The sequence below is a fragment of the Aspergillus ibericus genome, assembly GCF_003184845.1.
Source record: "Aspergillus ibericus CBS 121593 unplaced genomic scaffold BO80scaffold_3, whole genome shotgun sequence".
NCBI lineage: Eukaryota > Fungi > Ascomycota > Eurotiomycetes > Eurotiales > Aspergillaceae > Aspergillus > Aspergillus ibericus.
This window is the reverse complement of record NW_020292101.1, coordinates 689,504-704,253: the sequence shown is the minus strand read 5'-3', so window position 1 is coordinate 704,253 and position 14,750 is coordinate 689,504. Positions and strand designations below refer to the sequence as shown.

Below are 14,750 nucleotides of genomic sequence, written 5' to 3'. Positions count from 1 at the left end.
AAGCCACCATGCCCTGAAGTTTGATTAATCATCTCCGTAATTACGTGACAGCGGGGGTGGGAAGAGGCGTCGTGAGGCCTACATAACATGTGAGGTGGGAGGTCAATGAATTTAGAGGTGTTCGACAGTAGAAGAACCAGAGTAGTTGAAGCAGAGGTCTACTAACTATCGTAATCTTGTTCTATTAGTCACTCTTCCCCACGATCGACAGAAGGGGGTCTCCAATACCTGACGGGACTAGTACGCCGTTTACACCGATACGGGCGTGATATGGCCATCCGCATCATCCTGCTGATCTGACCAACTTACACTGTCAGCTTCTTGCCTCTCTGGATGTATTGGCATTCGTTGAACCAGGCTACACAGTCAGAATAATTATCGGTACAATTGGTGTGCTATCAATGTCCTTTAACACCGACCAAGGATCCTTGCGTCCCCGACCACCTCCCAGTCGCCGCCGTGATAAGCCCCAGCTATCATGCAACACCTGTCGACGTCGCAAGTAAGTCTCCTTATGCTCACCATTTAGTAACTTCGTCCATACTAATGATATATGCTAGGTCCCGCTGCGATCGTCAGCATCCCTGCTCAAGTTGTGCATCGCGAGGAGACCTGTGCGTCTATGCGGACAACCAGCGGTCGGCCCGCTCCCATGCAGCCCGCCAGGCAGCCGTCCCGGAGATGCAGGATCGGCTGGCGCAACTCGAACGCCTCGTGCACTCGTTAATGCCTGACTCCGCATTGCCCCCCGACACTGCGCAAGAGTCACTCTTGCTCAATGGTCAATCCGAAAGCGGCAGTATGCGCGTGAGCGCCTCCGAGTTGCGCTACGTCGGTGGGGACCACTGGGCGGCCATTCTCGAAAATATCGCAGAACTCAAGGATCATTTCGATCGCGAGGAAGAGCTGCAACTTACGACCAGTCCTGATGATCCCCCTGATCCGACGCATGCGCTTCTCCTGTATGGATGTCGGCGGGCGACATCGCGGGAGGAGTTGCTGGAGGCGCTCCCTCCCCGGAATGTCGTGGACCGCTACCTGTCGCGCTACTTCAACCGCATGGATCTGGTTTCCTCTAGTATGTTCCCCTGCATGACTGCGACACTCATGCACTGACCCTTTCCTCGATAGGCGCAGTCCATGGCCCTACCTTTCAGCGCGAGGCAAGTTGGCTTGATTCGATCCTTGAATGTAGACGCAATGCTAACAGACTCAGTACGAAGCCTTCTGGGCGGATCCGCTCAATGTACCTATCATGTGGCTGGGCCTGCTGTTTAGTATGATATGCTTGGGTGTGCAAGCCTCGGATGCATCTGCCGCCCTTAGGGAGCTTGAGGCCAAACAACAGACGCTCCAGATCGAAACATATCGCGAAAAGGTCGTCCAGTGCCTGTTAATGGGCGAGTATACGAAATGCGGCCCCTATGTGCTTGAGACAGTTATCCACTATGTGTACATTGAATTCTGTCTTCACCGGGATGCTGATCAAGACATTTGGTTTCTGCTCGCACTCGAGGTAAATCTGGCAATGCGAATGGGCTACCATCGGGATCCCAGCCACTTTCCCGATCTCACCCCTTTACAGGGGGAAATGCGGCGTCGGCTATGGGCAACAGTGCTTCTCGGCGACATTCTCATATCCAGTCAGATGGGCCTGCCACGCATGGTCCCGGACTCAAAGTGTGACACTGCTGAGCCACGCAACCTCAATGACGATGATCTAGACCAGGATCTCGGATCAGAACTTCCCCCTCCCCGACCGGAGACTGAGCACACGATAGCGATGGGTATTATCGCGCGGCGCCGCATGCTGATCGCTCTAGGTGAAATCAGCGATGCAGCAGCTGCTGTGCAGCTGTGTCCGTACGCGGAAGTCATGCGGCTTGACCGCATCCTACACGACGCCGCCTCTAGCCTCCCGCCGCCGCTGCGGATCGAGTCAATGGCAGTAGAGTTAAGCTTCACCGACAGTCCGCAGGTGATTATGTCTCGCCTATTTCTCCGCCATCTGTTCTACAAGGGTCAGCTAATGCTGCATCGCCGTTTCCTCTTCGCGGCCAAGCCAGGAGGGCAGATGGACGCGTTTGCCTACTCGCGTGAGGCATGTATCAGTGCTTCGCTCGGTGCCCTGGAGCTCCAGCGCGTGCTGGATGAAGAGACCTCCCCGGGCGGACAATTGCAGTCAATGCAATGGCGGGTGACATCCATTATAAACCACCAGTTTCTGACAGCAACGATGATCTTGTGTTCCCTTCTGCACCGCGGTATACCCCTATCGCAGGGCGAAGAAATTCAGGGAGCGCTGCGACGTGCACGTACGAGCTGGATGCGCCGTAGTGCAGCCTCGCGCGAGGCCAGCGTGGCGGCAGAAACTGTGAGTATTCTGTTGTCGAAGAATGCCGGCGGACTACATGCAACTGGGCCTCTCGATGAGTCCTCGGTGAGGGTGCTTCTAGAGGAAGAACCGGCAGTCCCAACTAGTGATGGCGATGCCAACGCGACCGGGGACCGTAGTTCCGCGATGGCTCTGGACTCGAGGGCTTTGGTTCCACAAGATCTCCCCTGGCTGACTGACTATGCAACGGCTGAATCTGACCCTTCCTCCTCATTCCTAGAGGCACTGCGAGGGAGCCGACCGGATGCCTTCCCGTTCGAGATCAACGCATCATATGGGGAGGTGGAGGGGGAAGATGAGTGGATAGAGATGGTTTGGCCGGGGATTGGCCGGTGATTCAGTCCTTGTCATGCGAGTTAGTCTGTAGATGAGAGGGGCGGAGCTTCGAATGCATATATATCATCCCAGCGGGATAGTTATTGCGGCTGACAAAGTGATAGTGGTTCTATTTAGAGTGACATCAATGGGTTAGCATGATATCAGGAGAGGCAAATTATACATAGCCTTAGACTACATACGATACCGCAGACTTGAGATAGCGGAGCAGAAAGGTACGAAAAAAGCAGATCTGTGGCGGCTATGGAAAGAGATGTGATAAAAGTACAGCTGGATTTGATGATTGTCGATAAATGCAACAAGAAGAGGCGGAGGTAGAGTGACCGGCAAACAAGAAGTGAATCCAGCACCTGACCGACAACGAAATTCGATCTCCTTATGCGCTACGGATCTATGTGTGCCTGACTGCCTGTCCCTGACGCTGGAAAGGGTGGGTCCGGGCAGACCATTCTTTTTGTGACTAGATTTTCCTTGGTTGGCATTGCGCGGAGTGGCTACCTCCTGGTGGATGCATTTCCTACACATAAGGCCCAATGCTCACATTTAAGCTTTCACATCCACCCGAACATGGGAGTTGTTCCTGTCCGATGCACTTCATCCATGGGGCATAAGGGGCCACCCGCACACCATCTCCCTCATCATCGTCCACGCCATACCTGTTCCAGTAAATCAGGGTTCTGGTCTTTTCTCAAGTGTCCTATCCTGGTCCTCGGAGTCGCCTCCTCCCGAAGCAGCATAATGGCGAGTACAGCGATCCTTTCCATAATCCCGTCAGGTGCGATCTGGTTTTATAACCAAGATGACTACCTCAACTCTCATCATCAATCCATTCAAACCTCCATCTGCGATTTTCTAGTTTTCTTATTCTTTCGTACACTCTCCAGCCGAACCACAGGACAATCCCAGCCATGAGCAATGCTCTAGAAATGATCCCCAGCGGAGGGCCTCCTGGTTCTGCACCAGAGAGTCGCCCAGGTAAACAGCAGCAGACCGAAGAATACCCCCCAATGGCAAAAATACTCCTTATCTTGCTGGCGATATACATTGCCATGTTCCTGGTCGCTCTGGTGAGCGATGAACAACCGCTTTCTGACTAATAGGGCCAACAGACTGACTTGAACTCCGAACCAAACAGGATCGCTTGATCGTGGCGACAGCAACTCCTCAGATCACCGACCACTTCCATAGCACCAACGACATCGGTTGGTATGGAAGTGCCTACATGTTGACATCATCCGCCGCCCAGCTCGTTTACGCCCGCAACTACACCTTCTACCCGACAAAATGGGCTTTTCTTTTCTCCATCGTGATCTTCGAGATTGGTTCCGCTATCTGTGGTTCTGCTCCTACCTCCCTCGCGCTCATCCTGGGCCGCGCTATCGCAGGCTTGGGGACTGGAGGTATCTCCTCCGGAGCTGTCATCATCATCGCACTTACGGTACCTCTGCACCTGCGGCCGGCATTCCAAGGATTTGCGGGTGCTATATTCGGTATTGCCTCCGTACCCGGGCCAATCTTGGGGGGTGTCTTCACTACAGAGGTCAGCTGGAGATGGTGCTTCTACATCAATTTGCCTTGTGGTGGGGCCGCACTGGTTGTCATCTTTTTCCTGCTGGATGTTCCGCCGCCTAAGAATGGAAACTGGACTCTAAAGCAGAAGATCGATCAGCTCGACCCAATCGGGAACCTCTTTATGGCTCCTGCTGTGGTCTGTCTGCTTCTGGCCCTCGAGTTGGGTGGTTCCAGCTATAGCTGGAGCAACTGGCGCATCGTCTTCCTCTTCATAATGTTCGGCGTTCTGTTCTCGATTTTCATCTTCGTCGAGCACCGCCTTCAGGAAAGGGCAATGGTGCCTCCCCGTATCTTCAAACAGCGCTCCGTCCTTGCAGGGACCGTTTGGACCATGTGCTCCAGTTCAGGAATGATGGTCATGCTTTACTATCTTCCCGTCTGGTTCCAAGCGATTAAAACCGTCGATGCTGAAGAATCCGGGATCATGAACCTGCCCCTTGTTCTATCCATGGTGGTCGGCTCCATCGGTTCCGGCATCCTCGTCACCCTGCTCGGCTACTACAACCCATTCATGTTCGCCGGGGCCTTCTTCATGGCCATCGGATCCGGGCTGCTGACCACATTCCATCCGGATACCGGCCACTCAAAATGGATCGGATATCAGATTATCTTCGGGCTGGGCCTGGGTCTCGGTGTCCAGCAGGCCAACATTGCCGTGCAGACCTGTTTAGCGCCAGCCGATATTCCACTCGGTGCATCGCTCCTCATGTTCTCGCAGCAGCTGAATGGGGCTATCTTTCTGGCGGTTGCGCAGACTCTCTTCTCAAACTTTCTCGGCTCCAATTTGGGTAGCATCGAGGAAATAGATGCGGCGCAGGTCATTGCCGGTGGTGTGACTGCCATCCCAGAATTGGTGCCTGCTGCCAAGCTGGCAGAGGCCCTTGATGGGTACAGCAACGCTATCACGAAAACGTTCATCCTGGCTGTCGCCATGTCTTGTCTGGCTCTGCTCCCGGCCCTCGCGATGGAATGGAGAAATGTCAAGCGCCCTACGCAAGCCCATGAGATTTTGGAAGAAGAGATGCAAAAGAGTGCAAACAAGGGATAATTTTCTGGATATCAATCTTGTCTGTTCGTCCAACGTCAGGAGCTGGCAGAACCCTTCCTATGCTCTAGAATTTAGTGTACATACATCATCTACCATATAGAACATCAGTATAGAACCCATAACCGAAGATCTTCTCATTTCCACTAAGATCGTTCCATAATGAGGTGCAAATCGGTGTAGGTCAGGTGATATAGAACCGGCCGTAAGTACCTCTTCTTACACGGCGTCCTGTTCCTTCGTCCCATCACCTTCAGTCGCAATGTCATCGCTCCATGAACTCTTCCAAGCCAACAGCCATACTTTATTCGATACAAAGCACAGGCTACGATATCGCTCACGACGGACTCTATGGGCTTGAACTTTCATTCTCGTAAGTGTACTTTTGCTCAGCCTTGTTATGCATCTTGCCTCTTCCCGGTGCGCACAAGCCTTATGAGTGGACTACGGAGACCGCTAGCCCCGCCTCTCCCAAATCCCACCACAGTGGTTGCAACGAGGTTGAACTATGATTCAGTGTGCCTTGCAATCGGCGCTTTTTGCCTAACTGTGAATGAGTTACTGAATGGACTCGAAGTTTTGTTCACATGAGAGGCTGACCCTTGCGAAATCACTAGGACATCCCTCTTCCAGCTCTCGATTATTCCGACTTAAACTCCTCTCAGATATTAAAATAACAGTAGTCGTGCGAGAGTAGGGATGGTGACCGAGGTGATGGAGAGAATTCCCTAGGCGCAAGGCTCTCGATAGTTCACGGATGACAGGGTATCGCTTGTGAGGCCCGAGGTTGTCGCATATACTACCAAACGATAATTCATGGGCGTCTTAGGCGGCATGAGGGATTAATTGCAGATCGAGCGTCCAAAAGATCATGTGAACGAAAAGGACGTCCCCAAATGAGCGCATCAAGCTTTGGAGAAAGGCAGGGCATGCAGGGTATTCCATAGCCACGGCTGAGAGAGTGCCGGCTTAGCAGACAGTCTGAATGGTCGGTCAGCCTAACACAATTGTCTACCTTGTTGCTGGTATCGATGAGCGCACTGCTGACCATGTAATCTATCACATGGTCGATGATGGGCGTTTACATGCGTCCAAATTCACGCTACCGACTGAGACATCGAAGGAGAAAGTATCTCAAAAGCGAAGCGTAAGCGCCGTCCGGGAGGATCTCGTTAAATTCAGCGTGATGAGTGGACCGGACGCAGGGCGTTGGCTCCGGGGAACTTCCAACAGCAAAGTTCCAGGTTTTTTGGAGCTAAGCGGCCGAGGGATCGTCGGGGCTGAACCCCGCCCACCCACGCAGCGAATGTGCTGCCCCCAAAGTAGCCGAGATAACGCTGGTGGGCGTTACGCCAGAACGCCCCAGCCAGCCGGTGCGGGGTTTTGGGCGGTTAAACCGTATCACCATGCATAAGGCGATGCATCGGAATGGTCCCATTGATCGTCGGTGTTCCGAAGTTTGCTTTTAGCTGCAGTAGCGTCTCCTAGTTCTGAGCAGTTGGCGCTAAAGTCTGGCTGTCAAGTCCAAGCAGCATGTGGCACAGTGAACTCGCAGACAGGGATGAAGACGCGATAGTATCATCGGATTGATTTGTTGTCCGGCCCACCCGCTTTCCATCCAGTGTCTCCCGCGAAGGCTATCAGCTTATAAAAGCGGAAGCTGCCCCCATTGCCGACTTCTCTGTCCACATTGCTCAACACACTGATAGTCCAAGTGAACAATCTCTTTCTCTCAAAGGTTAATACTTTCGTGATTAGCATTTCTCAAGCTCTCCCAACGGACCTCTTCACGTTATGTTTGGTGCTTTTCGCTGTACCAGCGGTGCGCAGAACAACTCTGAATACATTGACATGTCGACAAAGGCTGGTATGGAGACTCGAAAGTCATCTGTCATTGTATGTTACCTCCCCTGACGGTAGACCGCTCGCCAAATAGAGACCATGAATACTAACAGTTGTCATCAGGCGTGTGATCAGTGCAAAGCTCAAAAGGTTCGTGATTTACGAGAGAATCGAAATCGAAAGTTACTGATCAGACATTGTCAAGATTAAATGCAATGGTGATCTCTACGGCTGCGAAAGATGTCAAGAAAAATCAGCCAATTGCACCTACCGCACGCCTACACGCACGCCTACCCCGGCAGGGCCCTCACGCTCGAAACGCCCGTCTCCGGATACGTCGGCGCCAGCCAGCAAGAGGCAGCGGGCAGAAAGTGTTAGCGATGCCCTTTCGTCGCCAGTGGATCCTCATATCAAGGTCCAAACACCTATGACTCGCTCCTCGCCCGTCTTTGTGAATTCCTACCAAGAGTGGGACGAATTTTGCGACGCGAACGTGACCGACCACCAGGGGCTAAACCTGAGCCTGGAGGAAAGCGTGCCTTGTTTACCTATGATGTCTTCGGGGTCAGAGTTTCACAGTACACCCCCCTCGCTGGCGTCGCCGAGTACATCCTATACAAGTCATGGCGGTCGCAACTTCTACCTTATGACTCCACCGACGGCCACGATTGGCCAAGGCTCATATGATTACCGAAGGCGGCGCTGTACCTGCGTCCAATCCCTTGCCAACACTCTTGAGGAGGTCGCTGGAGACAACACCCGCAGCAGGACCGACAACAGTGATCGCAGCGATTACCTACTCATGTCCATGCACCACGGGGTCGGTGCATGCAATCGTGTACTCGCATGCACTGACTGCACTGTCTGTACCAGCAACTCAATTCTCCTGGTGACCGTCGCCCAACAGCTTGCTACCAGGTCAATGGATCTCTGTGACCTTCTCCTTGCGCTCCAGGACAAACCCAAGCCCGTGATACCAGATGAATTGCCAGATCTCAAGATTGGGGGGGTGTTTGTTGGGAGGTATCAGGTTCAAATCGCGGCTGTGTGTCGCGAGCTCGTACATACAGTTGCGGAGATCCATTTCAGAGATTTGCGGCAACTCCTGGAATGCCTTTCTGATCGCATTGTGAAGAAATCCAAGGCAGCTCGGATGTTGGCTGACGCCACGGAGGAGGCGAAGAAAGCTTATTGTATCCTGGAAGGGATTATGATCAAGCGAGCGGCAGAGAAATCGAAGCGTGATTCGAACGCAGCTTAATTACAGATATTTTGGTGTTATTCATTGTTTATGATTGAGGTGAGTGGAAGCACATTCCATCGTACGTGTACTTGCTAACTATTTCTGTAGAATGTCACATATCATTCGTTCAGCCTTCACCTAGGAAAACACTGTCGCCAGTTCAACCCGCCATCTGAATCCCGTGCGCGCACTCTGCGAGATGATCAGTAAAGTTCTTGGACTAGAACGGCGACGTCGACCGAAACACGACTTCATTTGCGGGTATTCCTGATCAGATTTGGGAAGGGCTGCTGGACTCACTTATATCTGTGTTGTATATTTTCGCGCGAGTCCCTTGAGTGGTTTTCTAGTCGAGTTTGGAGGGGTCGCTTTTAACGGGGATCCTGATAGAGCCATCGTCGCGTTTATCTGGGTCTCCTTTCACAGGAATTCTAATGGAACCATCCTCTCGTTTCGCTGGATCTCCCTTCACGGGAATTCTGATGGAGCCATCGTCGCGCTTATCGGGGTCGCCCTTGACCGGGATCCTGATTGTACCGTCTTCGCTTTTTGCTGGAGCGCCCTTCACGGGGATTCGAATGGAGCCATCATCAGGCGCAGGGATGGGAGTTGCCCATGCGACGGCCACAAGGAGGGCGATGCCGTGGAGGAGAGTAGTGGAGAGCTTCATAGTTGGTTCCGAGGTATTGCTAGTTTGATCAAGAATGCGTTCAAGTTATCAGGAAATAAATAGTGGGCTACTAGTAACTAGTGTCTTTGAATAATTTCTCTTTCATATTCCCAGTATCCGACCATTCCCCATGCCCTGACGCCATCGAAAGACGACGAAAACCAACCCCGCTGCTTGCTAATCATGATCGTATGACCGAACAGAGCCGGACATCACTGTGAGCCTCTTAGACTTCCTCTCATGGCCACGAGGGGTGAATTTAATCCCAAAAGGAAATTCCGCCCAGAGTTTCCAGCAGTCCCGAAAAGGAACCTCGCCAAATTGGGCTTAGTTGCATCCTGCAAGTGTCCCCAAATGGACCGTGCAGCTGCCCCATTGGGAGTCATCCGAAAAGGGAATATGCCATTGTATCGAATAGGCAGCTGGTTTGTGAGGTTGAGATCGAGGCTCCTCTAGACCCTCATAGTTCTTGTTCCGACGAATATCATTAAGGCCAGATAGGCTAGATATATGGGATATGTCTCGGGAAGAAGACCGAGGGCGATAAAAGTGAGGATAGAACTAGCTAGAAGAATTAGTTCATCGTGTCTCGCTATTCCAGGATAATACAAGCCTCGATATAGCGCAATTTATCAAAATCCTATGTCTTGGGTATCAGGCCATTGATGGTCAACTGAGTAAGTACTAAAGCTATTCAGTCGCTGCAGGTGTCTATCCTACAATCTCCAAGGACCGCCCCTCACTCTGCCACAGTTGTAATACACAAACATGGGCTTCACATACGAACGGTAACTTCTTCCCCTTCACCCTTATCAGCGCACACCACTCACTCCAAGTCAGAGTCGCCGACAACCCGTCAGACCCAGAACTTGTCTCCCCCTCCGACACCCCCGAAGACGAGACTCTACTGTCCCAGCCGCCATCCACGCGCCATTCCCTCCTCAAAAGAACAATAACTTACCTGCAATCAACCTCCAAGCCCCTCCTCTTCCTTCAAACCCTCACCATCCTCCTCGCCCTCTGGGGCCTCACCAACCTCACCACCACCCTCTTCCACACCGTCCACTCCCCTCCCCAAACCAAAACCTGCTACTGCGGCACCTCCACCACCGAAGCCCTCACCCTAAACTGCAAGTTCGACTCCCTGGCCGCCGCCTGGCTTCCCCCACACTGCCGGGACGACGAACTCACCGCCGAATTCGACCACGCGGGGCCCGGTCCCAACGGGACCTGGACGTACTACGCCGATGACTATCACACGATTCCTATGAGTATTGACGAGGTGGCATTACTGGCGGATAACCAGTCGGCACGGGTACAAATGACGAGGGAGTGGCATGTCGTGCATTGTTTGTTCTATTGGAGGAAGATGATACGGGTGAGGGATCGGGCGGCGGAGGGGGTGATGATGGAGCCTAGCTTTGATAATGAAGAGCATGTCAGGCATTGTATTGGGGTGGTGCTGGGGGAGAGTTGGGGGACGGAGGCGCGGGTTGCGTTGGATACGTGATTTTTGTTTAGTGTCTTTACGAGCGTACGAGGAGGAGCCGACTGAGTTGGAGAATTGACCAGCTTGTGGTACCGAGTGACAGCGGACCGAAGCGCCGGGCGGACGTCCGTCGGAGGAGACATCAGCCGCTATAAAGTACCTTCTGTATTCAGTCTAGCTCGATGCATGATTGCTGCGCCGTTTAAGCGCCAGTTGCCCCGATGGAAAGGCAACCAACCCAACAGGGAGTACATCTAGGCACCCGGTGCGGGGAAATCGCAAACACGGCGGGAAATGTTGGACTAGGTGGACTTGGATAAATGTTCCTCACTTGTCTTACAGTTAGCGGTTTACTGACACAACCTGGGCTTGTGATCACTCTTCAACCATGACTTTCGAGTCTATCGCGAAACACCAATGCATGGGGGTTGGATGTGGCAAGGAGGGCAGCACCCTGCAATGCCCCACCTGTCTCAAGCTGGGAATCAAAGGCGGCTTCTTCTGTTCACAAGATTGTTTTAAGAGAAATTGGGTGTGTGCTTCCGTTACCTACCTTTGCAGCAGTATACCTTTTTCCAAATTCAAATATCAACTTCATCCAAGCTGACCTTAGCCAGAGCAATCATAAAGCCTTACACGGAACACCTAGTATCTCCACCTTTCCCCCCATACAATGGACACCCCATAACCATCCTCTCCAGCTCTATACAACCCCTTCCCCACATTCACCTTCACCGGCTCTCTCCGCCCCGTCTATCCCCTCTCCGAGCGCCGCGCTGTCCCCAAATCCATCAACCCCCCAGACTACTGGCAAACCGGCATTCCGCGCAACCCCGCCCCCCTCTTCGACCGACGCGTCAAATTCACCATCCTCGACCAGGCAGGCCAAGATGCGATGCGCAAGGTATGTCGTCTCGCACGCGAGGTCCTTGACATAGCAGCAGCTGCCATCCGACCGGGCGTCACCACCGACTACATCGACGAGATTGTGCACAAGGCGTGTTTAGAGCGTGATGTATCTCCAACCCCTCCCTCTCGATCTTCCCCCCAATCGGAACCTCTTACTGAAAAAGACAGTCCTACCCCAGTCCTCTCAACTACAACCACTTCCCCAAATCCGTCTGCACATCCCTCAATGAAGTCATCTGCCACGGCATCCCGGACCAACGCCCCCTCCGCGACGGCGACATCCTCAACATCGACGTCACCCTCTACCACGGTGGCTATCACGGCGACCTGAACGAGACCTACTACGTCGGACCCTCCGCCAGTGCGGACCCTGACTCCGTTCGCGTCGTGGAGACCGCGCGAGAATGTCTGGATAAAGCCATCGAGCTGGTCAAGCCGGGGACGTTATTCCGTGCCTACGGGGATGTGATTGAGGCGCATGCCAAGAGCAGGGATTGTAGTGTGATTCGGTCATTCTGCGGCCATGGCATCCATGAGGTGTTTCATTGTTTGCCGAATGTGCCGCATTATGCGAATAATAAGGCTGTGGGGGCGGCCAAGGAAGGCATGTGTTTTACTATTGAACCGATGGTGGCGCTAGGGTCGTGGAGGGAGAGGATTTGGCCAGATAATTGGACTGCCGTGACTGTGGATGGAGGGAGGTCGGCGCAATTTGGTAAGTCTACTGCTGTGGTCCTTGAGTGGTATATACAGTGGGTGCTAATGTTGGTCCTTGGTAGAGCATACACTTTTGGTGACCAAGGATGGGGTGGAGGTGTTGACGGCCAGGTTGCCGGATTCGCCGGGGATTGCGGTTCCTTTTCCTGTTCCTTCAGGATCTGTATAGCTGTATCTGCTCTTTTCATACCAAAAGCCAAGTCATTGTTATCTCCAACCCATACAATTAATTCCACATATCCACATCTCTGATTGGCCAAGAGCCACTACTATGCATTGACGGAATAATGGTTCCTCCGACATTCACTCCCCGGCCCGATTCCGCGGGCGGCCAAGAGCGGGGCCTGTTGGAGTCAAGATAGCTTTCTTTCTCCTCAGCTCTGCTTACTTCCAACCTCATCAGAAATCTCAGCAAATTGATGCCAGTCTTGCACCTGGAAACTTCACCATGGGATCAAAGAGCCCCGAAGGCCACTGGCAGACTCCTGATGGTATGATAACACCCCCCAGCCCGATGATCGCTACTGACCAGCCCACCAAGCCTCCAACTCCCAGGAGCTCAAGCCTGCCAACCCAAACCCCAAGCCCTCTCAGAGTGGCTCGCAGTCGGCCGACCTGGACCGCGGAATTGTCGATGGCGATGATGATGACGACGAAGCGAACGAAGAAACGGGGCTAAACCCCCCGGTTGCCAATGCTGGTACGTTCCAATGCCCTCAAACGATCCAATCCATCCGATTGACGCATCGCCTAACTCCACCCCGTCTACAGAAAAGAAAAAGAAACGAAAGAAATCTAAGAAGAAGTCCAAATCCGCAACTGCCCATCCGAAGGAACAATCCAACCCACCCCGCGTGCTGGTCTCGACTCTCTTCCCATCCGGATACCCCATCGGAGAACTTGTGCCCTACGAGAATCTCTCCCGCACTACCGACGAAGAGCTCCGCTACAACTCCCGTCTCTGGGACGACGATTTCCTCACCGATTACCGTCAAGCCGCGGAGATCCATCGGCAGGTGCGCCAGTATGCTCAGAAGGAGCTCATCAAGCCCGGAGCAAGTCTCACTGCGATTGCGGAGGGTATTGAGGATGGGGTTCGCGCGTTGTCTGGCCACCAGGGCCTTCAACCCGGAGATGGGTTCAAGGCGGGAATGGGATTTCCTACTGGTCTGTGCTTGAATAACGTGGCGGCTCATTGGACGCCGAATCCGGGGGCAAAGGATGTGATTCTGAATAAGAGTGACGTGCTTAAGGTGGATTTTGGTGTCCATGTCAATGGCCGTATTGTCGACTCGGCTTTCACCGTCGCATTTGATCATACGTACGATAATTTGCTGGCGTCGGTGAAGGATGCGACTAATACGGGTATCAAGGTATGTCTGCTTGGTGCTGATGACGATGCTAGTATGAGCTAATGTGTGTAGCACGCTGGTATCGACGCTAGGGTGAGTGAAATCGGCGCTGCAATCCAGGAAGTCATGGAAAGTTATGAAGTCGAAATTGCCGGGAAGACTCGCCCTGTGAAAGCCATCCGGAACATCACAGGCCATGATATTCTTCGGTACAATATCCACGGGGGCAAACAGGTCCCGTTCGTGAAGAACGACCGACCGGACAAGATGGAAGAGGGAGAAGTCTTTGCCATTGAGACTTTTGGAAGTACCGGCAAGGGATTCCTTACTGATGATGTAGGCCTTTTCATCCATTTCATTGTCTTGTTACTGTTGCTAACCCTATTAGGTGGGAATCTACGGCTACGGAAGAAACACCGACGTCTCCGGTGCTCACCTACGTCTTGCCTCTGCCAAGAGTCTCCTCAAGACTATCGATGAGAACTTTGGAAGCCTTGTCTTCTGTCGTCGGTATCTTGAACGTCTTGGTGTGGAGAAATATCATCTCGGAGTATGTATTCGTTGGCTTGCTGTTGTACAGGTACTGACTGGCACAGATGAAAAATCTGATTGATAATGGAATCGTCGAATATTATGAGCCACTTGCTGATGTCAAGGGTTCATACACAGCTCAGTTTGAACATGTACGAGCCCCAGCCCTTATAGTAACACCTGCCAGTACAAGGCTAATCTTTATCAGACGATCCTCCTCCACAGTGGTGGCAAAGAAATCATCAGTCCTGGTGACGACTATTAACATTGATCTCTATTCAAAGGTCTTGTTCGAATGCGCCCACATCACGGGCAGCGCCGTTCATTCAAGGTTGTGAGCTCCACACCTTAGTTTCTGTTGGTCAATCGTTGATATTGCCACGTCCAGTCATTTCTGTCTCACTTCCAGTCTGTAGTATGCATCAGGCTGAAGACAAATTACGTTCTTTTTATTTCAGGGTACCCTCTTTCGGGTCGAATTGGAGGTACATGTACGCCAATCGGCGCGCATCTCTTCTCCATAGGCTCTAACCCTGAATGAAACATCTTGATGCAAATTCATACCAACAAAATACTTCGAGTATGATAGCTCTCACACCCGTAGGCACGTCTAGCAGATCAAAAACAACGGCGCACAACCGGCATCGAG

General features: G+C 52.6%; 7 protein-coding genes across 7 annotated transcripts; 6 read left to right on the top strand and 1 right to left on the bottom strand.

Moving 5' to 3' along the window:
- Positions 1-401: 401 nt before the first annotated feature.
- BO80DRAFT_397956 (uncharacterized protein) lies at positions 402-2,914 on the top strand (the record flags this gene model as incomplete). Its single annotated transcript, XM_025717404.1, has 4 exons — positions 402-502; positions 561-1,078; positions 1,132-1,163; positions 1,217-2,914. The coding sequence occupies 4 exons, from the start codon at positions 402-404 to the stop codon at positions 2,729-2,731; spliced, it is 2,166 nt and encodes a 721-aa protein (XP_025579737.1). The 3' UTR covers positions 2,732-2,914.
- Positions 2,915-3,738: 824 nt separating this feature from the next.
- BO80DRAFT_451753 (MDR family MFS transporter) lies at positions 3,739-5,351 on the top strand (the record flags this gene model as incomplete). The annotated part of the gene is made up of 2 exons (XM_025721899.1): positions 3,739-3,798; positions 3,867-5,351. The coding sequence occupies 2 exons, from the start codon at positions 3,739-3,741 to the stop codon at positions 5,349-5,351; spliced, it is 1,545 nt and encodes a 514-aa protein (XP_025579736.1).
- Positions 5,352-7,142: 1,791 nt separating this feature from the next.
- Positions 7,143-8,451, top strand: BO80DRAFT_440991 (Zn(II)2Cys6 transcription factor domain-containing protein; the record flags this gene model as incomplete). Its single annotated transcript, XM_025721162.1, has 3 exons — positions 7,143-7,244; positions 7,314-7,340; positions 7,396-8,451. The coding sequence occupies 3 exons, from the start codon at positions 7,143-7,145 to the stop codon at positions 8,449-8,451; spliced, it is 1,185 nt and encodes a 394-aa protein (XP_025579735.1).
- A 242-nt stretch (positions 8,452-8,693) lies between these two features.
- Positions 8,694-9,203, bottom strand: BO80DRAFT_421453 (uncharacterized protein). The gene has a single exon (XM_025718606.1). The coding sequence runs from the start codon at positions 9,101-9,103 to the stop codon at positions 8,780-8,782; it is 324 nt and encodes a 107-aa protein (XP_025579734.1). The 5' UTR covers positions 9,104-9,203; the 3' UTR covers positions 8,694-8,779.
- A 500-nt stretch (positions 9,204-9,703) lies between these two features.
- Positions 9,704-11,008, top strand: BO80DRAFT_136147 (uncharacterized protein). Its single transcript, XM_025713635.1, has 2 exons — positions 9,704-9,891; positions 9,944-11,008. Exons 1-2 carry the CDS (start codon positions 9,872-9,874, stop codon positions 10,611-10,613), a joined length of 690 nt encoding a protein of 229 aa, XP_025579733.1. The 5' UTR covers positions 9,704-9,871; the 3' UTR covers positions 10,614-11,008.
- On the top strand, positions 10,798-12,470 carry BO80DRAFT_136122 (methionine aminopeptidase). Its single transcript, XM_025713634.1, has 5 exons — positions 10,798-11,124; positions 11,210-11,240; positions 11,294-11,607; positions 11,670-12,216; positions 12,281-12,470. The coding sequence occupies exons 1-5, from the start codon at positions 10,981-10,983 to the stop codon at positions 12,385-12,387; spliced, it is 1,143 nt and encodes a 380-aa protein (XP_025579732.1). The 5' UTR covers positions 10,798-10,980; the 3' UTR covers positions 12,388-12,470.
- A 162-nt stretch (positions 12,471-12,632) lies between these two features.
- BO80DRAFT_372920 (putative methionine aminopeptidase, type II) lies at positions 12,633-14,666 on the top strand. Its single transcript, XM_025716539.1, has 7 exons — positions 12,633-12,709; positions 12,760-12,918; positions 12,990-13,591; positions 13,643-13,906; positions 13,959-14,120; positions 14,167-14,253; positions 14,310-14,666. Exons 1-7 carry the CDS (start codon positions 12,667-12,669, stop codon positions 14,364-14,366), a joined length of 1,374 nt encoding a protein of 457 aa, XP_025579731.1. The 5' UTR covers positions 12,633-12,666; the 3' UTR covers positions 14,367-14,666.
- The last annotated feature ends 84 nt before the right edge of the window (positions 14,667-14,750 follow it).